Here is a 24,395-nt window from a genome sequence, read left to right as displayed (position 1 = left end):
AATTCCGTTTCAAACCTAGTAATAGCAATCAAATATTAATATTGTATTTCGACACTCGCATCCAAAATAACGCAAAACTCTGGGGTAGGTCGTATTGTTGTTAGTATTTTGACTGGAAGGACATTAAAGAACATAATTGAGCACCCACGTGCAATAATGGGGTAAGTATGAATATATTTCGTAACTACTTACCTCAGTATTGTACGTGGGTGCTCAATTATACACTAATAATTATCTGTGGTGCCACAGCCCTTGAAAGGCTCAGACAGACCAGCCGGCTGTTGGCCTCACGTTCACATTTCAATAATAATTATACTTTACTGTAACAAAAAAACTGAAAGCGTGTTTTGTCATGTTTCACCCACGTTACAAGCTTGGAGGTAAAGGTTGTTTACTACAGATAGGGCCTACTTTCATTCTATATCTTATGGTATAGTAAATAATTTTGCAACGTGTAGAGACTGGGAAAACAATTTAATAAAATCATCCGAATCATACTCGTTCATTTTATAGGCAATCTTGCAGATCGCATTTAAAAGAACCTAGGAATATTAACATTTTCTTCAGTATATTTGCTAGGACTTCTTGTCATACTACATGGCAATTTTGCGTAGGTTATTCTTTTAAGCATTCCCTCTAGGAATAGCTCAAGTGTTTTAAATTTAGCGTACATAAGTTTAGATTAAGTTCCTAGCACGTATTTGACGAAATACTAGGTTTTTCCACTTCAGTTTAACTGATTTATGCAAACGAAATTAAGACAGCTGACGATTATAATGCCAGTTATCACCACGCCCACTTTGTTTTGGGCGCATAAGTTCATTACCGACGGTCGTTCAATTTTCTTCAAACATGGCGGCGCAATGACCACTCTATATCTTTCTCTTTCTAACTCGTTGGTTTATGCAGTGATTATCGATAGTCTACCGTTAAAATGATCACCATGAAGTTGGCAATACTTTATTAACTGTTTTCCTGCTGTTTATGGAGTGATTATCGATAGCCTACCGTTAAAATGAACACTATGAAGTTGGCAGTACTTTATTAACTGTTTTCCTGCTGTTTATGCAGTGATTATCGATAGCCTACCGTAAAAATGAACACCATGAAGTTGACAGTACTTTATTAACTGACATATTCAAATGAGTGAGTCGTTGGAATATGAGGCCTATGAGGAATAATCTTGACATTTTATTAATGATTTTTACACGGTCTGTGGCGTATAGTGAGATTAATTTACCACTATAATATTTTTAAGTAATTTATTTATTTTATGAAAATCACTTCCGTGTGTATTATGTCCTCTCCATTATGCTACCTGATTTCAATGCAGCTATCACTATAATATTTTTAAGTAATTTATTTATTTTATGACAATCATTTTCGTGTGTACTATGCCTATCGGGGCGCAACTATACCATGTCCATTCTGCTACCTGATTTCTTCGGGGCGCAATTATACCATGTCCATTCTGCTACCTGATTTTTTCGGGGCGCAACTATGCCATACCGGGGGGAGCAGACTTGGGCTTGTTTATTCTTTCCGGTCTGGTTTCGTACATACTAGCACTGAAACTGGGACAGTTAGACTGCTTGAAGTCATTGCGACGTCGAAAACCAAGTTCAATTGGAACACACTCTAAAACCTTATCAAAGTCCAGACCTATGTCACTTTTCTAACCTCTCATCTAACTCACTCTAACCTTGTCACAGTCTCCACCTCCTGTCACTTTTCTATCCCCTCATATAACCCACTCTAAAACCTTATCAAAGTCCCGACCTCCTGTCACTTTTCTAATCCACTCTAACCTTGTCTCAGTCTCCACCTCCTGTCACTTTGCTACCCCTCATATAACCCACTCTAAAACCTTATCAAAGTCCCGACCTCCTGTCACTTTTCTAATCCACTCTAACCTTGTCACAGTCTCCACCTCCTGTCACTTTGCTACCCCTCATATAACCCACTCTAAAACCTTATCAAAGTCCCGACCTCCTGTCACTTTTCTAATCCACTCTAACCTTGTCACAGTCTCCACCTCCTGTCATTTTGCTACCCCCTCATATAACCCACTCTAAAACCTTATCAAAGTTCCGACCTCCTGTCACTTTTCTAACCCCTCATTTAACTCATTCTATCCTTAATTAATTAACAGACGTATTCTGTAGGACCAAAAATTAATCTTTACGTAGATTCATTCTATCCTTGTCATAGTCCTCAGCCTCCTGTTACTTAGCTATCGGTACATGTGCCCGAATAATATAGAATACCGAAATGGCAATTGTTACTCCATTTTTATTGTATTTTTGGTTCAGAGAAGATACTCGACTTTATTCACGCGAAGATTTACAGTTTCGCCATCTATGAAATGAAGGGTTAGAGGTAATGTTGGTAGACAATATGGAAGGAAATTTTTAAGGAGACTATTGCTAGACCTGTAGCAGTCGTGCCTCATTGGCTATGCTAGCAGACGACTTGGTGTGTTTGAGTGTTGATGTTCGTATGGTGAAGGTAATCGTAGTATAACGAAATTTGATGCTCTTAAAAATTTATAAATTTCGGAAAGATTTGAAAAATAGCGAGAAGTGATGTGAAAGTGCACTGTTAGAACGCGTAAGTCAATGGGACAGCCAGTTCTACCCAGTAATGGAACGAATCACAACTATGAGGTAAGTGCTAGCGTAGTTTAGCAAATTGAATGTACTGTAATTATGTAGAGGTTAATAATATTTGTTTCAAAAGATATTAAAAACAATATGAAGGGAAGCTGAAAACGAGAGAACTGAAACAACCTTAGTCGTTTTCTGAATTTGACAAATTACTTACTGCACGAAAATGTAGAGAGTTTTTTGTCCTGTCATTGCTAAAAACTATTAATGAAGTGCATACAGTTTAGTAACAAATTGTCTCAATCAGTGATACTCACTAGAAATGAGAGAGCCAAAAATGAGAGTCACAATGTACAAGCAGTTACAAAAGAAATGTAACTGAACTGAATATTTTATGTGTGTGTATTTTATGTACTGCCATGATTCCAGGGACTGTTCACGCATAGAGCACGTAGTGAACAATGACGGACACCATGTGGAGCATATAGGTCTAGGGCGAAGGTTACTTACGTCCCAGGCACTAGAGAAAATTATTAAAATACCTTGAAAATGCGTAGGATTTATAGTATGGAGTAGCGGAAATTGGATGTGATCACTGGGAGAGCTATAGGTCTATGCCCACACAAACCGCCCCAAATAAGTACTTTACTTATATACCAAATTCGTCGTGCGCGAATGAAAAAGATGGCCATATTGCCTGATTATGACGGTGTATTCAGTGTCGCCAACACCTCTCACATAGTACTACACACCTAATCAAACCTAACCTAACCTCTCATATAATAATACGCACCAAATCTAACCTAACCTAACCTGTTACATAATACACACCTAATCAAACCTAACCAAACCTGTCACATAATACTACACCCCTGTAGTAACATTTATCAAGTTTAGTAGCATTTCATTTGCAAATGTTGCCCGCCTTGGTGTACGTGTCGAAAACCATCTAATGGAAGAAGTGAAACGTGGTGGCGAATGTCTTTTGTCTCCATTCTTTATAATTACATTTAGTTCATTAAGCGTGTGTTTTGTGAATGAATCGAAGTGTTAATGCAGTGATAATTCTATATATATAGTGCAGTAAAAATTGAAATGTGTTATGGTTGTGATAAAAGTGTTGAAAATTGAATTTATAGCGTCACATTGGCAGTGATAAAAGTGTGAAATATTCGTTCAGTGGCTGGTGGATACTCTGCCGTTTACCTAGCTAGACGACTCCTCACTTTCCGGAAGTTAGGTTATAGGTTCGCCCTGAAAAGGCGTGAGAAATGAGATATTTCTTTAATTTGGCCCTAAATAATCTTATGTTTTGAGTTTAATTTTTTATATCCAGAGGGAGGCTATTAAAATGGTTACTGCCCTACAACGCACTTCTTTTTGATAGCACAATAGACTTGCCGATGGAATATGAAAGTCATTTTTGGCGAGTATTTATGCTATGAACTGTTGCATTAGTTACAGTTTTCACGATTATATACGAGAAAGTTTATTAATGGAAAAAATATACTGACAAGCATGGGCATTATTTGTAGTTTTTTTTTTTTTTTTGAAAATGATGCTGCACATTCCTTAGATTTGGTACCTACTGTTATTCTAATTACTTTTTTTTGTAAGGGTGCGTACACACTTAGCGAACGAACAACGAACGAATGATGAAGCAAAACTTCGTTGAATAATTTCGAGGGAAAAATTGTTCCGGGGCCGGGTATCGAACCCGGGATCTTTGGTTTAACGTACCAACGCTCTCCCACTGAGCTACCCGGAAGCTGCCCCGGAACAATTTTTCCCTCGAAATTATTCAAATTAACTTTACAGGGAGTTATTCCTGAAAGCTTAATTTGCAAAACTTCGTTGTTCGTTCGCTGTTTGAAGCGACGTACAAATCATCAGCAAATTGTCAGAAAACATTCACATTCGCTGATTATCCGATATAAAGGCAGACGAAAATATAATTATAGCAAGTACAGGCCTGTTTCATAAACACAGTAATAATATTAAGTAATAGTATTAGGCTACAGTCATGAAAACAATTTTATTAACAGACCAAATTCTGCTTCATAAACGTTTTGCACGAGTCATAAAATACGTAGGGGAGAGTTGGTCAAAACGGGATACTTAACACGGAATCTTGTATATTTCCTGTTGAAGTGATAGGAAACAATTCAATTTTTACTTATGAATCCACTATTCTATGTACTTTCATAATACATTTTGATTTTAACTTCTAATGATATAGCTAAACTGGGAAAACAATTTTCTTGGAAAGTGCGCAAGTATCCCGTTTTGGCCGACTAGTTGGGTAAAACAGGATACTTATTTAAAATAATGAAAATATTGTTAAGGAACTGAAAAAAATGTGTGTGTTTTATTATAATGCATAATAAACATACCAAAAAGTGTTTTGCATCACCTGTCAACCAGATCTTCAATAAAAGATAAAAAGGAGGAAAGCTAAGGAATGAAAATGTATTTATTTTTAACAGTTGTTGATAAAATTATAGCAATGGTGTGGATGGCCAAATGGAAATTGAGTATTGGCTGGAGTACTTCAATAGAGTAGTGCTTCCTCTTGCATTGATAATGCATACTGTCTAACACCACATTTATCAACTGTTGATCCATTCTGTCCCATTCTACAACAGCAACTCTGCATAGGTCTTCGAGATTGCGTGAGGGGTCAGGGCGCGCAAGAATGGCTCTCTTTAGTTGAACACAGACATGCTCAATTGGATTCATGTCTGGAGAACATGCGGGCCATTCAAACCTGGCAATTCCTTCACGATTATGAAAGTCATTGATAACAGCCGCACGATGGATTCTGGAATTATCGTCCATAAACATGAATCCTTTTGCAGAGTGCTAATTAAACGGTGCTACTATGGCTTGAAGAATGTTGTCCGTATACTGTGGAGGCCTCAGCATTCCTTGGATCGACACCAATTTTGTCCGCGACCCCACATAATGCCACCCCAAAACATCACTGACCCACTATCTTGCTGCATTTGATTGTAGGAGTGTCTGAGTCGTGCAGCATTACCTGAGTCTCTCCAAACACGTTGTCGATGATTATCTGGCACAAGGCATATTCGGTATTCGTCCGTGAATAGAACTTTCTGCCAGTTTTGTACAGTCCATTGGTGATGATTTCTTGACCAGGTGTAACGTGCCTAGGTGTAAGAGTTGGGCCTCGCCATGGACGTCTGCAGTGCAGTCTGCTATCATGTAATCGGTTTCATACAGTTTGATTGGATACGCATCTCCCTGTCGCAGTTTGAAAGTCATTGTTAATCATGCCAGCAGTATTCTCAGCGTTTCTCGTGGCAATAATTCGCAGATATCGGTCATCACATTCTGTTGTTGCACGTGGACGACCACTACGAGACATGTCGTCGACAATACCTGGGTTTCGGAAGCGATTCCAGGTTCGTACCACATCACTCTGGTTCAATCCTAAGCAGCTCGCTACTTCCCTTGTAGATAGTCCTTCCTGACATAGAGAAACAATCCTCGCAGGGTTGAAGTTCAAAATTGACCGCCTTGCTATTGTTCAATCTCTTTAGAATGAAATAAAACTGTTTTACCCTGAGTTATTCGCTGAGAGATGAGATTTCTTGCACTTCTGTTTACATCTGTTTTCTTTTTCAATCGGTTTCTAAGATAGACTTCTACTGTTTCTCAACATTGTTTACGTTTTTCAGACAGTTAAAAGGATAGCTTTCAAATGTTTTATGGATATTTCTTGAAGTGGAGTGTAAATGCCACTTCTACAGGTGATGCAGAACTTTTTTTGATGTATTAGTAGTACTAAAATATGTATGTGGGCTTAAATGAAGAATATCAAATTATTATATGTAAGGTCTATCCTGTTTGTTGACATTGATTCATAGTCCTAATGCAGAATTTTTCATTTACAAAAGCTACAGTAGAATTATTCGCAGTCTTCCGATTCTATACTACTGCACGCCTGATGAGCCCATTCTTGGCATTGAATACACTTATTTCATCATCCCTCTTCAGGTTTTGAATTAGAGAATTTGTCGTTGTCTTCATCCTCTTCTTCCTAACCACTGTCATAGTTGGTTGTCATAGCGAGAACATATTCAATTCAGAATTTAAATTGAAATCCCACATATGCAATGCAAGTTGGGTAAAACGAGATCAAACCATAGGGTATCCTGTTTTGTCCGACGGGGTTGTAAAGAAAAACATGGCGTCACAACAAAACGGTAAAAGCTACAGCGGTTTTCTTTACAAAGAATTAAAGACTAATAATGTTTTATTTATATAAGAGACTTACTTCTTCAACTCTGCTAATTTAATCCCAGAATGTGCCAATTAAAATCAATCGAAACAATTTAGTTAAGCAGCTGATTTTAAACTTTTCTCTACACAACAAAAATTAACGTGTTCGTTCTGCATTTGAGCACTGCATAATGTCCCCTTCTAGTCTAAGAAGAAAGTCCTCGCATCATTCGGTAACTTGCAGCACTTTCCAACGAAATAAGTCGGGTATTCCGTTTTATCATACCATCCTGTTTTATCCAACTCTCCCCTACAGTAGCCATATGATTTGAGGTTAAGACTGACAAACATAACCAAGTTGGTCTGCACTCTACAGCTATTTATATTATTCTCTCTGTTAACAGTTGTTGAATGAAATAAGTTTTGAAGTACTATCTTTAATAGCAACAACAGAGTAAATCGTAATTTGTGTGAAGGTTTGGGAGACAACTTATTTCAGATAAGACTGTAAATCACTGCAACTCGAAGTTATTGTTTCTGTTATTTGATTCAGTTGATTTACGAGTAAAAGAAACAATATGATAAATCTAAAATATTGTGAACAGATATTTGTCATTCCTAATTGTTCAGTCCACACCTGTGGAGTAAAGGTCAGCGCGTCTGGCCGCGAAACCAGGTGGCCCGGGTTCGATTCCCGGTCGGGGCAAGTTACCTGGTTGAGGTTTTTTCCGGGGTTTTCCCTCAACCCAATATGAGCAAATGCTGGGTAACTTTCGGTGCTGGACCCCGGACTCATTTCACCGGCATTATCACCTTCATCTCATTCAGACGCTAAATAACCTAGGCTGTTAATAAAGCGTCGTAAAATAACCTACTTAACTTAATTGTTCACGTCTCTGCTGTTGTAAAGTTTGCAATTCCAAAAACAGTGTATCAGTGACAGAAGCGTGTGTGCGCGCGCGCGTGTGTAAAACTTGCACCTCGTTATCTAAAGAAGTACCATATGAAAATGTTAAACAGTGAAAACTTTTGATGACAATATTGTAGCAGCCTTAAGGACAGTATTTGAAAGGTATGTTGGTCCGACAAGTTAACAAATTTAAAGAAATAAATATCAAAAGTCCTTCAATAACTGTCTATTCAAAATACAAAATATTACATTAGGTTACATGAACGTATCTTTGACTAGCGCTTTCGCTATTATAATAACATCTTCAGGTCAGACTTGCGTGATATTAAGCTTAACATATAAAGACGTAGATGGACAAGTAACATCGAAATGTGTTAAGGTACATGACGTGAGAATATAAAAAAACTACAATGATAAGAAAAACAAGTAAAATTTGACTTATGAACAGTCGAATATACTCGTATATATATGACAGTTGAACCTTCATGAGGTCTCAAAATTAATACATAAAAGAATTTGGAGTTAAAGCCTGCAGAAACATGTGTGCAGCTTATAGATCAAAATTTGTTTAACTGTCTGTGTCTCAATTTTAAGCTGCATATTATATATATGTTTTGCAGACTTCAATTTTTAAACATATATATATATATATATATTCGACTGTTCATAAGTCAAATTTTACTTGTTTTTCTTATCATTGTAGTTTTTTTTTATATTCTCACGTCATGTACCTTAACACATTTCGATGTTACTTGTCCATCTACGTCTTTATATTAAAAGCTTAATATCACGCAAGTCTGACCTGAAGATGCTATTATAATAGCTAAAGCGCTAGTCAAAGATACGTTCATGTAACCTATGTAATATTTTGTATTTTGAATAGACAGTTATTGAAGGACTTTTGATATTTATTTCTTAAGGACAGTGTTAACGACAGGGTTAGTGGACCCTGCAAAGCGTCTTATGTAAGATATTTCAAGTCCGTTATAATTCGGAATACTGCGCAAGTACTTATATAAAAAGGCTTCAGAATTATTGGTGCAAGCGTAAATAAATACACATAAAAATTACTCTTTTACCAAAAATAAATAAGTAATGCAATAAAGACATAAGTACTTACGCGGTGAAGTCGTTCCTAGAAAATATCGTGTTTGAGTTTGAAGGTGTGGATGTTGTAGAAGATTAATGTTATGACGAAATTAATAAAAATACTGAAATTGTCTTGATGGGTTTTTATTGCTGATTATGTTCTAAGTAGTATTTTCAAGAAGTTACCTGACTATACAAAATGCAAATATGTTCTAATTAGAGATTGTGATGTGGAATTGTAGATACAGTACCTATAAATCTCGTAAGTTAATTTTAGTTTATGTCTCAATAGGGGTGGTTTAAAGTAGTCCATATATTTTGTAATAGATCTACTTGTTGATATATGTCTGCAAAAGATTTTGGCTCACCAAGATCTTCACAATGTTAATTAGTGAAGAGTATATAGATTCAGGTTGTCACAAGTATACATTGAAAAAACATTTCAATAGGTACAGAAAATATTAATATTACTGTATTTTGTGATGTAAATGTCCCATAGGCATATATTTCTGAACAATTATTATAATTTAAAAAATGACGAGAAAGGAGGGAAAAAACGTTAAGTTCAATCATTCAAATAACATAAAATAATGTAAAATATACAGTAATTACTTTCTAACAGTCCTATACTGTAATTGAATTTAATTTAGGTTTCACCCTTTCCAATTGTTCCTCTTTTACAATTAGATCAGATAGTTTTCAATTTCAGCCTGGTCCATCTACATTGGCGCCTATGACAGTTTGTAAGTATTTGTAAGTATGGAGAGGGACTTTGTTAGTCATTCATTTTGTCTCTGATGCTTTTTAAAATGGGGAAAAGACGTGAAAATAACTTGAAGAAACAGAGTTTTTTGCGAAAAGTTCTCGAATTGAAAGGTCAACTATTTCATTATATTTGTAACTTTTTTGCATATGGTTGTAGGATATTCGTTGTCTAAAATTTCTTGGACGTCGGACAAACACTCCCTCTTCATCACTATTTGAGTCAGAATTATCCATTTCAAATGTTTTCACGGTTTTATCTTCAAAATCTAACCATACATTGGCATTTACTTTTTACAAATTATTAAACTATTACTTAAAATACATTCATGGAACTAACGTTAATATTATTAATAAATTTAATTATCATTGCTGCTTTATGAAACACTTTAGTAATATTGTTATTTATATTAGTAATAATATGAGCGTTTACAGTAATAAATAATATTATTAACTATTACTTTTATGAAACAGAACAGTAATAATATTACTTAATGTTATTACCTTTTCAGTAATGGTATTAAATTATTACTTTTATGAAATAGGCCCCAGGGGAAAGTTTCAGTACACGGATACCTCACTGACAATAATTATCTTAAAATACTAAAAAGAGAGCTTTGTCTGTGTTTGTCGTATGCGCATCATGCTTACGAAAAGACACTTTTCAGTGCCAATAATTTATTTTGTGTGTACAAGGTTGGAACTTTGTTTTTTCTGGGCATGAATTTGTCCAAAAGGAACGACATTATGTTTATACTCGAACCAAGTTGACTCGTACACTTCATCACTCCCCATTCCAGATCTTTTTGTGGACTTCTGTCTTTCCCTCCGGAATGATGTCAGTAGGGATTCAATTTTCTTTTTGACTTCTGCTCCCTACAATAACAAAAACATGTATCCACTGAAAATAAATAAACAAAAATAATTTTCAAATTTTGCACGTGTTTGACTCGCCTATCTTGCAGCTGAACATCTTTCCAGTAGCTTCCCAAACATCATGTTTTCTTACTTTATTGTGGTAAATAGGATGCTTGGGATTCCATGAAGTTTCCTGCTCCCTACATGCATTAATAAGATCTATAACAGCGTCTTCCGTCCACTCCAGTTTCGACATCCTTTAGGTGGAATTGAACTAAGCGCTGCGTTCTGCTACGAACTACAAGCTAGTGGCAAATCCCGTCCACAACGAATACCAACTTCCTATGATGTACCGACAAGCGACGGATCACTTCCGAAGGCAAACCAAACGATCGGTTTGCCTTTGCTGCGACGTACACACGTTCCGATTTCAATCAACGAATGCAATCGTTTGTCGTTCGTTCGTTCGTTGTTCGATCGCTAAGTGTGTACGCAACTTAATAGGAATATAGCGTACTGTTACTATCTATAGAATTTCCTCAGAATGTTATTCCAAAACTCATTACCGAATGGAAGTGTACAAAGTATATTGTTTTTAAGGTATTGATATTTACTATCTCTTGCATAGATCTAATAGCAAGATATGCTGAATTTAGTTTGAGGGTAATTTCTTTATTATTATTTTTCCAACTTAACACATTATCGATTTGTAAGCCAGGAAATGTGATTGTTGTTGTTTCTGTTAAGGACCTGTTAATTATTGCGCTTGAAATTTGCGGGGTTGAATTTTGGCAGGATTATTTCTTTCTGCAGCTGCAACTGATACATAACTTACACTTCGTCCCCGGTCGAAAACTCTCCAGCTCCCAACAGTACCTACATCCTATTTCCATGTGTTCCGTTATTGATCACTGGAATCCTGCGTTTGGGTACCTGAAACCTCAAAGCGGCCCGCAACAGTTATAGGTACTCATATAGGATATATGGGGTATAGATCGGCAGCACTCGACCGTACTACACAGTTCAGGTCTGCTGTTCAGTGAACATGCGAAAACAAAACAAAGCTAGGCGCTTGGAGATCAGTGCTCTAATAGAAGAATTTGGTAGCCAACACTTCATTAGGAAAGAAGATATATTTTATCAGAAAGAAGGAGAAATGTTTTATTTGAAACACTTATGGCCAGTTTGTCCAAGTAATGTTTAATTTTGCTTAACGAATGTTAAATTAACAGCCTGTTTATTTTTAACGCTTTGTTAATGTATTTTCCATTTGTTCAACATAATTTTGTTTAAGATAACCAACACTTAACTATAACGTCTGTTAGCACTATTTTAACTACTCAACAGCAGTTGGTAATGATTCTACACATGTAAGACAATTTTTGATTGGCTAAAATTAATCTTTAAATTCTATATTATAGAGTGAGTCATGAAACTTGCATAAATTGACAACCTGTTATAGTAGGCCACGCTCCATAAACAAACAGTTGACAAATGAAAGTTGTAGGTGACGTGCTGAATAATAAATTACAAAGTAAGGTTATATTTCCTCATTGCTATTATAGATACGAAGTACGAAAGAAATAAAATAACACTTATGTATTTAAACAGTCCAAAGTATTTTTTAAATGTTATATTACCAGTCATATGCTAAATATTCTCTACGGAGAGACACAAAATGTTAATTTCGCAACTTCTGTTCGAACAGCTTTGGAGACATCGGCCAAATTTAACTAACTGTTAAACGAGTTAACTGCCCGAAATCCTACATTTAAAATTAACAAATTGTTAACAATCTGTTAAACCAAACTGGTGTTGAAAACATACAATTTTATTAATTAACAAACTGTTTAGAGTTTAACAGTCGTTAAATTTTCTAACAATACTTGGAAAAACCGGCCAACAATTTTATTAATTAACAAACCGTTTAGAGTTTAACAGTCGTTAAATTTTCTAACAATATTTGGAAAAACCGGCCAATAAAGTACAGTAGGCCTACCTTAATGCGTTTTACGTATTGTAAAAGTCAGGAGTCGATAAATTCTGGGCACGTGTAACCATGGTGACTAAAAATTAATATGTGCTGCCTGAATTGTTTATTGAGTTCAAAATTGTTGAAGACATCGATTTATTTTATGTCACTACGACTAATACATAATGTTAAAAAATTGTTGTTGAAAGAAATTCGAATGTGCTTCTTAGATTAATATTGTTACCTTTGTTGTTCATCTCAAGATAGGCCTGTTGTCACTATATGGCTTCATTGGAGAGCACAGAGCGTCTCTGAGAGAATGTGTTTGCATAGTACAGATATTTAATATTTTTAATATATTTCAGTAAATGTATCATCTTGGCTCGAATAGTTTTCTTATTGCTTGTGTGGGTAAAGTGTGGTGGGTCCCGTAAGTAAAGGGAATGACTCCAGAAAATTTTTAGTTTTGTCTAACTGTGATAAATAATGATCTTTTATTGCATATAAGCAGCCTTTAAATAAATACTTCGTTATTATTGTTATTAATATTAAAGTGGTATTTTGTACATACGAGTAAGTATTATTCCTCTTTACATCGACTTATAGACACGGGTACATAAATTGATGTAAACACACAGTACTAGAGCGTACGGGGACAGACCGCAGCGTGAATCTAGGATGATCGAGGTACACCTAACTTGTATTCAAAGTAACAAAATGCAGGACTCTGCTGGTCACAGAGGAAAGGCGAATATTCGTACGGTCCAATCAGTGACAGGTTAGGTTAGTATGCCTAGTACGACGCTTCATCAACTGCTATGGTTGTCTAGCGTCTTAATGAGATGAAGGTGATAAAACTATGGTTCGGATAAAGTTGCTGTATCAGGATAGGCATCTTTGCTCCGTGCGTTTTATTTATAAACATTAACTAGTTGTCCATGCCCCCAGCCAGTTCACTGATGTTTTAGCTAGGAAGTGGAGAGCGCTCTTCCCAGCATGTGAACAGTAGATTTAGCTAGTGGAGGGGGTAGTGTTTGCTGAAGCAAGCCAAGGCCTTATTCTATACGGGTATACAGCCTATCATGATACAGCTACTTTATCCGAACCTTAGTGATAACTAGAGCAGTGCAAAGGGAGCAGTTGTTCGACACACCGGCAACAGTGCAAGGGTTGTAAATTCACCTTGTGTACCTGCAGAGGTTTGACTCTGCGGTACACAGGATAGCTGCAAGCAGTAGGTACAGCGTGGTAAAGCAAACGTCAGTACTGAAGAAACATAAGAACAGTTCGGTTCTAGTGTTACGATGCCTAAGAAGGAGCAAATTCGTTCGGCAAAGTTAAGAGACTTAATTCCGAATATGGTGATATTTTTGTTAATTGATTCAAGCATAAAACAATTGGTATACATTGAATCGAATTATGGGTTTATTCCTGATTGTATAACAGCTTTAGAGAAGTCTGGTACAAAACTGGTTGATCAGATTTCTGCAAAATATCTGGAAGAAAGTGACTCAAGTAGACGATAAAATTGGTAAAATAATATCTGCGAAAATAACAAATAAGTTGAAAAAAATGGTGGATATTATAAACTCTGAAAGATTAGTGACAGTATTTCTGGAGATAAGGATTCCTTTGAAGAACTAACAGAAGTTGAAAAAAAATATTTTACAGGATTTTACGTATGCCCCAGTTGTTTCAACAGACGTAGAAAGAAGCTTCTCCACATATAAGGCCATGCTATCAGATAGACGACAATCGTTTTCTGTTAATAACGTACAAATGTCATTTGTTGTGCATTGTAACAATATTTGGAAGAAATCTGATAACGTATCACATGTGCATTAATAAATCGCACTCATTGTAAAGAAAAGGAAAAACAAAAAATCATTTTTCAAGTGCTTTTGCGAATAGAATATCATGAACCCGTTACAAATAAACAGTGATTTTGTTTGCGTTCTGTATGAAATCATACATGTATACAGTATATTATTTGTTTAGGATGAAATGGTTAATTAGTTTTGTAATTTTGAAATCTTACTAAAGTATCTGTAGAAAATTAATTGTAGAAACGTTAGAAACTGTGTCATTTCTATTGTGTCGTCTGTACGTCAACACATCGTGTGCATGACCGTCGCTTGTACACAGGGAACACGCCGAGTAGCGTCGGAACCCTTGCTATGATGCCATTCTGTCTGTCATGTGCTCCGTCTGCACCGCTCTAGTGATAACTCTAGCGAGATGAGTCCAGGGTCCAGCGCCGAAAGTCGCTTTTGATATTAGTTTTTAAAAGTTAAAGGGAAAATTGATCGCAGATCGATTTTATTTTCCGATTAAGATTGGTTTCATCTTCATGGCCAAGTTGCGTTACGGAATAACAGATACTGATCAGAAGACATGCCAAGAATCTATTCCACTGTATGATTAAAAAACTGGGGTGTGGTATGCCGACAATGACCGTATAGTTCTCCTTATATTACCTTTGTTCTCCTTTTCTTCCGTTATTTTGTATTCTCGTTTTTTCATTTCTCTCACCACCAGCGCATATTTCTGCATATAGATAAGTAACATAGTAAAGCTATGCACCCGTCGACAGGTGATTGCACCCACACGTACAGACCGATTATTTAGTCCTGATAGCTCAGCGACGCGAAAGAGGGGAAGTAATAGGAGGAGTGGGGAGAGTTCCGGAGTAGAAATAAGGGCGAGCAGTCGGTGAAGGAATACAGTACAGCTTAATTATTGTACTGGAAACACAACGTTATACCACATGCATGACACCCAATCGCTTCGAAGACAAGCGAGTGAATAACCCATACACCCCTTGGCTTAACTAAATGGACTCGCCTGACCTAGGCGCAAATCGCCGGCGACTGTCAGGACTAAATAATCGTACTATAGTTCTACGTAAATGTATGCGTCATAGTAAAGCTATGCATCTGTCAGTGGCGTAGCGTCAATGTAAGCTAAAAACTTAGCTTCCCCAGTTAATAATAATTTCATAATAAATCTGCAGTTTATGGACAAAATTATTTATTAATTTTAATAGAATTTATATTTACGCGTTAAATATTGTGATGCGGCAGCTCAGGATGATTTGTGATGCAGCAGTAAAGAAGAAGCCTGCACACACCAGCTTCCAAGCAGACTGGTTTCTTCTGTGTAATCCACCCCGCAGATTTTCCATCCCTTTCTAACTAAACTACCCTAGTCGCAAGGCTCGCAAGAAGCTAGCTTTAACATTTAAAATAAGTAGTTTCCGAGTTATCCCTTTTCGTCAGTTGTGTTAGTGTGCATTGTGGCTGATATAATAAATAATGAGCGAAATAACAGTTCCTGACACTAATTTACTTGAATTTTTAAGACAATTGTATTATCAAGACTGACTTACGAAAAAAAGTGTGATTTAAAAAAGAAATGACCGCCTCCCTTGCTGTCAGTGAAGTACACAACCAAAAGACAGACGCATACTTACGTAATGATTCTAATATTGTGATTTTTCTAAGTATGACAGGGAGTGAGCTAATGTTATACGTTTACGTGTCTATTTGTTAGAGATATGTGTAAACCGTGAAATCATATTTTACTACGTACCATTTGAGGTCATGGCTTATTGGTGTTACTTACGATGTTACAACCAATCTTCGTCTGCTGACTTGACATTGACTACTATTTATTTTAAGAATGTATTTTTGTAATACGTTTTCTCATATTGCATGAAAGACAACTTGAGTTAGCTTCCCCTGCTCAAAATTTCATGCTACGCCACTGGCACCTTTTGATTTTTATTTGAAGAACAAAACTTCGCTCTAGGTTATACAATGGGTAGTGTTTGTAGGTGCACATTTTCATTCAGAAATTAATTGAACAATATTATCCACATATTTCAAGATGTTTTTATTGAAACATACAAAGAACATATTGGTGGCACAGTTTAAGTTCGTACATTCGAATTTGTTCGCGTATCAACGAGAAGTAAACAAAATATATTCTATTTCGATCGACTGAACTGGAGAAAACTAATAGGGGATATGGGTTCAGATACTCTTGTTGAGAAAGTGGAAAACCTATGGAGGGCTGTGGGATAAGAATATAGAGATGGAGGAGGGTAAGAAGAATCATAAGTAGGGAGGAGAGGAAACGTTAGGAAGTAGATTAAGGGCCGATTGTATAAACCATTTAATCTTAGATCAGAGGTTAAATTGATCCTCGTTCTAGCTGAACTTGGAATTTTGTGTTGTATAAAGTCTAATCTCAGATTAATTTGTCTTAAACTAAAGTCAACTTTGACTGAAGAAATTTCTACGATTAAGTTAGATGATCTAAGTTCAGTTATTTCTTTTCTGTTTGAAATATACGAGTGGCAGATTGTGCAAAAAGGGTAACCATTATTATTAATATTAATAGATATGGTAGGTACTATATATATATATATATATATATATATATATATATTTTTTTTCAATTTCTTGCCTTAATACATAAACATTCTTATATTTTATAAGGCTTTATCGTGTTCAGCAGTATCAAACAATATAACCTATAATTATATTATGTTTATAACAATCATTAATTATTAATGGATATAACAGGTACATTCATAAATTTTCAATTAACTGTATTACTAAACGAAAATTGCCATGTTATAAAGCTTTATTATGTTTAGCAGTATCAAACACCGTAACATGATAACAATTTGGAGAACGGTTAACCTTCTTCTTATTGTCCGCCATTATTTACAATGCACAAAACAAACCAGTGTCTCCAACAGAGTGTACGGAAATTCGCCAAAAAGAAATTGGAAAGTCGCTACATTTCTCATTATCAACAAAGAAAGATTAAACTTTGTCACTATGGGGTACTAAAAAGGTTGCTGAATCCCTATTTAAGCAATGTAAAAGTTAAAAGAAATTGTCGTTGAAAAAGAGTTAAAGTCGCTATATTGGCAACACTGAACAAACCTGTACAACATGGCCCGCGCATCACATACTTCACCTGTTTATGCAATGTTGCCAAATCCTTTTCATGTGAAATTAGATTGCATTTGAACCAAGATAATTTGATCGCAGAAAAGTTTCATACAATAGAAGAAGTGTCTGAACTCGGTTCACTTTCCGATCTTCGATCAAAGTTGATCTTTAGTCAGGGAGTTTTATACAATTGGGCCTAAGAGTAGATGTAGAAAAAAAAGTAGACAAATAATAATATGGAAGAAGACGGAACGAGGAGAATAAGGGGAAATAAATGGTACGAGTATCAGAAAAATGAAGCAGAAAAGGAAAATAGGAAGGATTTTTCTCCCTCAGAGATTTAGAATTCGTCTCAGATAATAAAATATGATTAGGGTAATCGTTTTCTCATGTCCAGAGTTAGCCGTAGTACTGCCTGACGTTCAAGATGTCTTGCTCCTGTTCGGGGATGTTTTTGACTACCTCTTCCTCTTCTACAGTCTTAGGCAGTAGTGGGGTTTCCTGACTGACTTCCTCCTCCTCCACAGTACCTGGTTGCGCTAGGATCTCCTTATTGACTACGGCTTTCTGCTCGACATTCCCGGGAAGTCCAAGAATTCCTATAGTCGTCTGGCTTACTTCTTCTTCTTTGTCCAGAGGGATTCCTGGGACGTCTTTTCTGTCTACTTCTTCCTGTTCCCCAGTTGCGAGTTTGTAGGGCTTCGTATTGACCACAGGCAATGGAGGCAGGGTAGGTATCGGGCCTTCTATGAAGCAGTTGTCCGGTACCTTGTTCGACCCTCGTGCATTCATGGACGGGTGGTACGGTATCCACACAGGATGCAGAGCTTTGCCATTTCTTCTGTACAGCAGGCATTTCACGTCTTTAACAAAGCCTTGAGGCCACTTCTGCTGATCTGGGAATTGTGGGACTAATGTGGACAATTGGATGAGGTTGTCGTAGTTGATCGGTCGCTTGTATACTGGAGGAACTCCTGCAAGAGGCTGTGAGAAAGATCCTTGCGGGGCTTGATTGCTATTCGCTAGAGAGGGTAATGTCTGCCTCCAGTTAGATGAAGGAAGTGGAAGATATTGATTGTAAGATAGAAAAGGCGGTTTGGGAAAGTCACCAACGCGATATGCCATTCTTTCTTTTGGTACGTCATCCTCTGGTTTCAATGGGGCACCCATGTTACTGTTCTTGTATGCGGAGGGAAGGAATGACCGAAGTAGCTCATAGATGTTCTTAAATTTCTTCACTTGACCTGAGAAAACATGAAATAATAGCATCCATATTAAAAATAAATATATGATTACAGTGTACAGTAGAGGCAAAAAAAAAACGGACCGACCCTTGTAGCTGATTTCAGAGCCTTGTTCACTTCAGAGCACGATAGACTGGTAACTAAGACTTTCGTCGTTCGAATCCTGCCTGGGAAGGAATTTTTTTTTTGTTCCTTATTCAGATTTATTCCCAATACTTTTCGGTTGCTGGTAAAATTCATATTCTGGGAATAATATGTTAATTAAGTAGTAAAATATCGCTGCAAGTTTCACAACCATACAGAACAACCGGTAATATAACTGTTTTATAAATTCTAACTTTCAGATTTTTTTGACAGCAGGCTAGATGACAAAAGCTTCTCAACCGAATAACAACAGGCATTTCCCATGAACAAAATATATAGTGAAATTTAATTGTATCTTATAATTTTAATTAGTAAAATATCATGTTTTTAAGATTGATAGTAATTTAATTATTTGTTCACATTACGACTGAACGTAAATGTTATTGCCAATGACCTTGCACCCAATACCCAACACATATCAATACACAACAGAATAACAAAGGACTGCTTTACCGTACATACCGGACAAAGTAGCCTAAATAATGAGTGTCTATTCTCTTTTCCAAAAACGTTGGACTAATAAAATACATTTTCTTTTGACAGTTTATATCGTTTACACCCAGTATAATAATATTTAAAAAATAAAAAAAACAAACCTTTGACTATATAAAGCTCTTCAGTGTCTGGTATCTTCTGATATCCTGATGGAAATTTCCCCGGTGCTTCTTCCATAGTTGAGTTGTATGGGCTATTAGTTTGGTGAGGAAGCCGATCAACTCCAGGAAATCCAGGCTGGTCTTGTGAAAGGTGGGCTTTTCTAGTGTCGAATGTTTGAGAATCGTTGTCCATAGACTGAGTTGGCGAATTTCTGAAATCCTCAAAACGGACAAGTGGTGTTGCTGAATTACGACTGTCTTTACGATGCAATGACCCACTTCGCTTCTGATTATTATTAAACCAGTTGTTTGACAATTCTTTATCGTCAGGAAATCCTGTTGCTAGATTCTTATACAAGTGATTTCCATGAACGTCTTGTTTAAAATTATTTGGCCAGTTATTTGACAATTCTTCATCATCAGAGAACCCTGTTGCTTGTTTTTTATCCAATTGATTACCATGGACGTCATGTTTAAAATGATTTGAAAAATCTTCAGCACTGAATGATAGCAGTTTCTTGTCTCTTTGGTAACCAGCTTTATTTCCTTTAGGTGCGTTGCTGTTATACAAACTCCATATAGGCAGCTCTGGTGTAGACGGTGACGCCTGATTGGAGTTGTCGAATGTATGCTCGTACTCTTTTCCATAAAGTTTGTCACTTCTAAGCCTATCTAGATTTTTCGTCATTCCCATGTCCATCAAATGGTAACGCCGGACTTCTGGATGTTGAAGATTTCTGTGGTAACTAGCACCACTTCTTTGCAAAGCACCTGCAACAATGAGAATTTTGTGCAAAGTCGGAGTCGTATAAACGGCTGATGGAGGTCGCGAGATGATTTACTTACTTACAAATGGCTTTTAAGGAACCCGCAGGTTCATTGCCGCCCTCACATAATCCTGTCATCGATCCCTATCCTGTGCAAGATTAATCCAATCTCTATCATCATATCCCACCTTCCTCAAATCCATTTTAATATTATCCTCTCATGTACGTCTCGACCTTCCCAAAGGTCTTTTTCCCTCCGGTCTCCCAACTAATACGCTCTATATGCATTTCTGGGTTCGCCCATACGTGCTACATGCCCTGCCCATCTCAAACGACTGGATTTAGGGCCGATTGTATAAACCATTTAATCTTAGATCAGAGGTCAAATTGATCCTCGTTCTAGCTGAACTTTGAATTTTGTGTTGTATAAAGTCTGATCTCAGATTAATTTGTCTTAAACTAAAGTCAACTTTGACTGAAGAAATTTCTCCGATTAAGTTAGATGATCCAAGTTCAGTTATTTCTTTTCTGTTTGAAGCATACGAGTGGCAAACTGTGCAAAAAGAATAACCATTATTATTAATATTAATACATATGGTATATATACATATATATGTTTTCAATTTCTTGCCTTAATACACAAACATTCCTATATTTTATAAGGCATTATCGTGTTCAGCAGTATCAAATAACATAACCTATTTATATTATTATTATTATTATTATTATTATTATTATTATTATTATTATTATTATTATTATATTTATTTATTGAGTACGCCCCAACGAGTATAACTCATATGTAGGGGCTATACAAGAACACATACATATGTTATACAATATAAGTGAAAAGTCATGAAATTAGTCTGTGAAAACAAACAATAACACAAGAATAATTGAGGACCGTTTTTGCAAAACTTGCTAACTCTAAAATTTGCAAAATTGAGATTTTGATGGATTCGTTAACATAAGGCAACCTCTACATGATGTTAAAGGCGTCTTAGTAAAATTGGATTATTTCTCTTCATTGCAGTGTTTCAAAGTGTGATCGTTTTTTTCAAAACTTGCTTTCTCCTAAGTGAGAGTTAGCAGCAAAATTTGCTTACTACAGTCTTTTGTCTCTCCTGTAAAATTTAGTTTTTTCAGTTAGCAAGTTTTGTTTATAACCTTTATTAATGGATATGATAGGTACATTCATAAATTTTCAATTAACTGTATTACTAAACGAAAATTGTCGTTTTATAAAGCTTTGTCATGTTTAGCAGTATCAAGCACCATAACATGATAACAATTTGGAAAGCGATCAATCTTCTTCTCCTTGTTCGCCATTATTTACAATGCACAAAACAAACCAGTGTCTCCAACAGAGTATACGGAAAGTCGCCAAAAAGTAGTTGGAAATTCGCTAGATTTCTCATTATCAACAAAGAAAAATTAAATTTTATCACTATGGGGTGTTAAAAGGTCGCTAAATCTCTATTTAAGCAATATAAAAGTTAAAAGAAATTGTTGAAAAAGAGTTAAAGTTGCTAAATTGGCTACACTGAACAAACCTGTACAACATGGCCCGCGCATCACATATTTCACCTGTTTATGCGATGTTGCCAAATCCTTTTCACGTGAACTTAGATTGCATTTGAACCAAGGTAATTTGATCGCGGAAAAGTTTTATACAATAGAAGAAGTGTCTGAACTCGGTTCACTTTCCGATCTTCGATCAAAGTTGATCTTTAGTCAGAGAGTTTTGTACAATTGGGCCTTAATGTTCCTAATTATGTCAGGTGAAGAATACAACGCGAGATGATTTACAAAATAAAACAAAAACGCGTTATTAACATAGATTTATTTTGCATTTATAAATAAGTTATAAACAACGTTGGACATAAAATGTAAAAAACAAAATCTTTCAGCAAATTTTTATAGAGAGGTTTGTTATTTCAAATGGAAAGTATGGGGGAACAATCGTTTTAAAATCCATTATCACTTGGAAAGCCTTCCTTGTGAGTTTACAGTGCCTAGTGTCTACATTGGTTGTCCGTTTGTGTTGTAAATTTGATAAGCCTATTTATTTGAAACAAATTAAAACCGAGTGATTTTGGTTATGTCCATGAATAAATATAATTATTTTATGATTTAACTGCAATATGTTCTTCTCTCCTACTTTTTTACATTATATTTTCAGTTATCGAGAAATCGAGTGATAACGTAACACCACAGTCTAGTATATATAGTCACGAAGCTCAATATGTAGTAAATAGGCATCAATAGACAGTTGCTAACCACTAGGATCGCTACTATCGCCTCATTACAGACAATGCGAAATAGTACCTGCACAGTCTATTGTTCTTAGTACCCTCATAAACTCAAGCTTCGTGACTATATACTAGACTGTGGTAACACGTCAGCCTATGTCTAGACTAAATATTTGTCGGGAAGAAAGAAACCAGATGATCTTACACACACATTACAAATTATATTCTAAATCTTTATATTACGTGGTGTAAAATGAAGGTACATTGCGTCACTGTAGCTCATGGAAATCGTGTGCGCTCCCAACAAAGCGGTCCGTGATTCGATTCCCGATATGGGTGGAGATTTATCTCCATTCCACGGAACAGTGTGTTTGTCCCTTGTCATTTATTTGTTCTGTAAAGTCTCTGCGATGATCTACATTGTGCTATCCACACTGTCAGAGAGTCCAGCAATGTAAGAGGCTAATATTGGTCTAAAAAGGGTCATATTTACAATTTAACTTAAGTCACTCACCTTCGAATTTCTGCGCCGTCGCCGACACACACAGAACCAATATTAGAGCCAGGCCAAGCATCTTGCACATTTGGGACTTGGCTGAGATGTGGGAACAGTTCCCGGAGTACACCAGTCCAAATACCTTTGTTAACTATTCGATAACAGTAGGGTTACGTAAACAAGATGCAGATTAAGCAAATCTATAAAATTATAGCAACACAATAAACTTCAAAAATAGGTACCTATTAATGCAGAAAGTTCTACGGTATTAATATAATAAATTGAGAATTTTATATGTTTCACCCACTGCAAATAACCTTTTTCTTTCACTGCATGAACTTTCGATGATTCGTTATATAATGTCTTCTTCCAAACACAAACAGTAGTCAAGAGGCTGAGGGGTGATACGACGAAAACAGAGTAGTGACGAAGTTGTAATGGTAAACTGGAAGATTTGAAGGAAACCTGGCCCTTGCTCGTTTTGTTCACCACAATTAAAGAATTTGTCCGTCACTGAATTCTTGTCCACTATAACATGAAGCCATATTACGGAAGGTTAGAGAGAGAACTGGCTAATAGCCAGTCTTTAAGTATGATTTCTTTTTGGTCGTTTTTTAAGTCGCTTCAACTACTGTACTACTGTACTAGGTTATCTAGAGTCGATTCGCCATAGATTATCTGGCATTCCTCTTACAGTTGGGGAAAATCTCGGAGCAATGTTGCCAGACTAGCAACGCTAAAATCCACCCACGTAACAACAAAATTCCACACAATTCCACACATGTCTTTAGAATACATTTTTGTGCAGAATATATAGATATGTTAAATAATGTACTGTACTTACATAGCTTTCTGCATCCAACGCTGATCTAGTGTACCTCCGGTATTCGTACTTTTATCATCACTACAGTGCTTTTAGAAATAGATCTATCTTCCATTGCATAAAAGTTGTTGATGTAGTGTTTAAACGTATGCAGGCTATGTATTATGCACATATATTATTTATCTATTTATTTGTATTCAGTATTATTTGTAAATACGGTGTATACTCCGTATTAAGCAATTTAATCTTAGTTAATAGAAATACATTTGTTACGGGTCGTACTTGGAAAGAGAGGAAAAACTAGACAAGTGATTGAGTTTATTGTTAATTTCTCCCCCACCTTCTCAACATGAATCATAGCGGTAAAAATTTGTTCTCCAAGCCGATACCATCCACCTCAAGCTCATTGTCAGGCAGCTGTTCGAGTCCATGAGCGGTGTCCAGTATTTCCTTGTCACCCAGAACTTTGAAAGTCCGGGAGATAGTCTATAAAGAAAGGGTCAAAACCTTAAAACAAAATGACAAAATCCAAGCTACTTCTGCAGATTAAGTGCGGTTTAAAAAATCCTCCCATGGCTACTCTGTGTAGAGTCAACTGTACCGGTATTTTATATTCATATTTATTTTTTAGTTAACTCAAAAATTTTGTTGGCCTAACTGTGAG

At 36.1% G+C, this 24,395-nt stretch overlaps 1 protein-coding gene across 1 annotated transcript; it reads right to left on the bottom strand.

Moving 5' to 3' along the window:
• Positions 1–16,911: 16,911 nt before the first annotated feature.
• LOC138705194 (uncharacterized) lies at positions 16,912–23,265 on the bottom strand. Its single transcript, XM_069833938.1, has 3 exons — positions 22,927–23,265; positions 19,394–20,164; positions 16,912–18,653 (listed from the first exon to the last, which is right to left on the bottom strand). Exons 1-3 carry the CDS (start codon positions 22,994–22,996, stop codon positions 17,809–17,811), a joined length of 1,686 nt encoding a protein of 561 aa, XP_069690039.1. The 5' UTR covers positions 22,997–23,265; the 3' UTR covers positions 16,912–17,808.
• Positions 23,266–24,395: the final 1,130 nt, after the last annotated feature.

Source organism: Periplaneta americana, chromosome 1 (assembly GCF_040183065.1).
Source record: "Periplaneta americana isolate PAMFEO1 chromosome 1, P.americana_PAMFEO1_priV1, whole genome shotgun sequence".
Lineage (NCBI taxonomy): Eukaryota > Metazoa > Arthropoda > Insecta > Blattodea > Blattidae > Periplaneta > Periplaneta americana.
This window is presented reverse-complemented; position numbering and strand designations above follow the sequence as displayed.

Bases quoted from the DNA above. Each gene is read 5' to 3' on its own strand.
- LOC138705194 (XM_069833938.1), bottom strand. From the start codon at position 22,996: ATGTGCAAGATGCTTGGCCTGGCTCTAATATTGGTTCTGTGTGTGTCG. The intron at 20,165-22,926 runs GTGAGTGACTTA...TCATTGTTGCAG, and splicing joins GACGGCGCAGAAATTCGAAG to GTGCTTTGCAAAGAAGTGGT. The intron at 18,654-19,393 runs GTTTGTTTTTTT...ATGTTTTCTCAG, and splicing joins AGAGCTTTATATAGTCAAAG to GTCAAGTGAAGAAATTTAAG.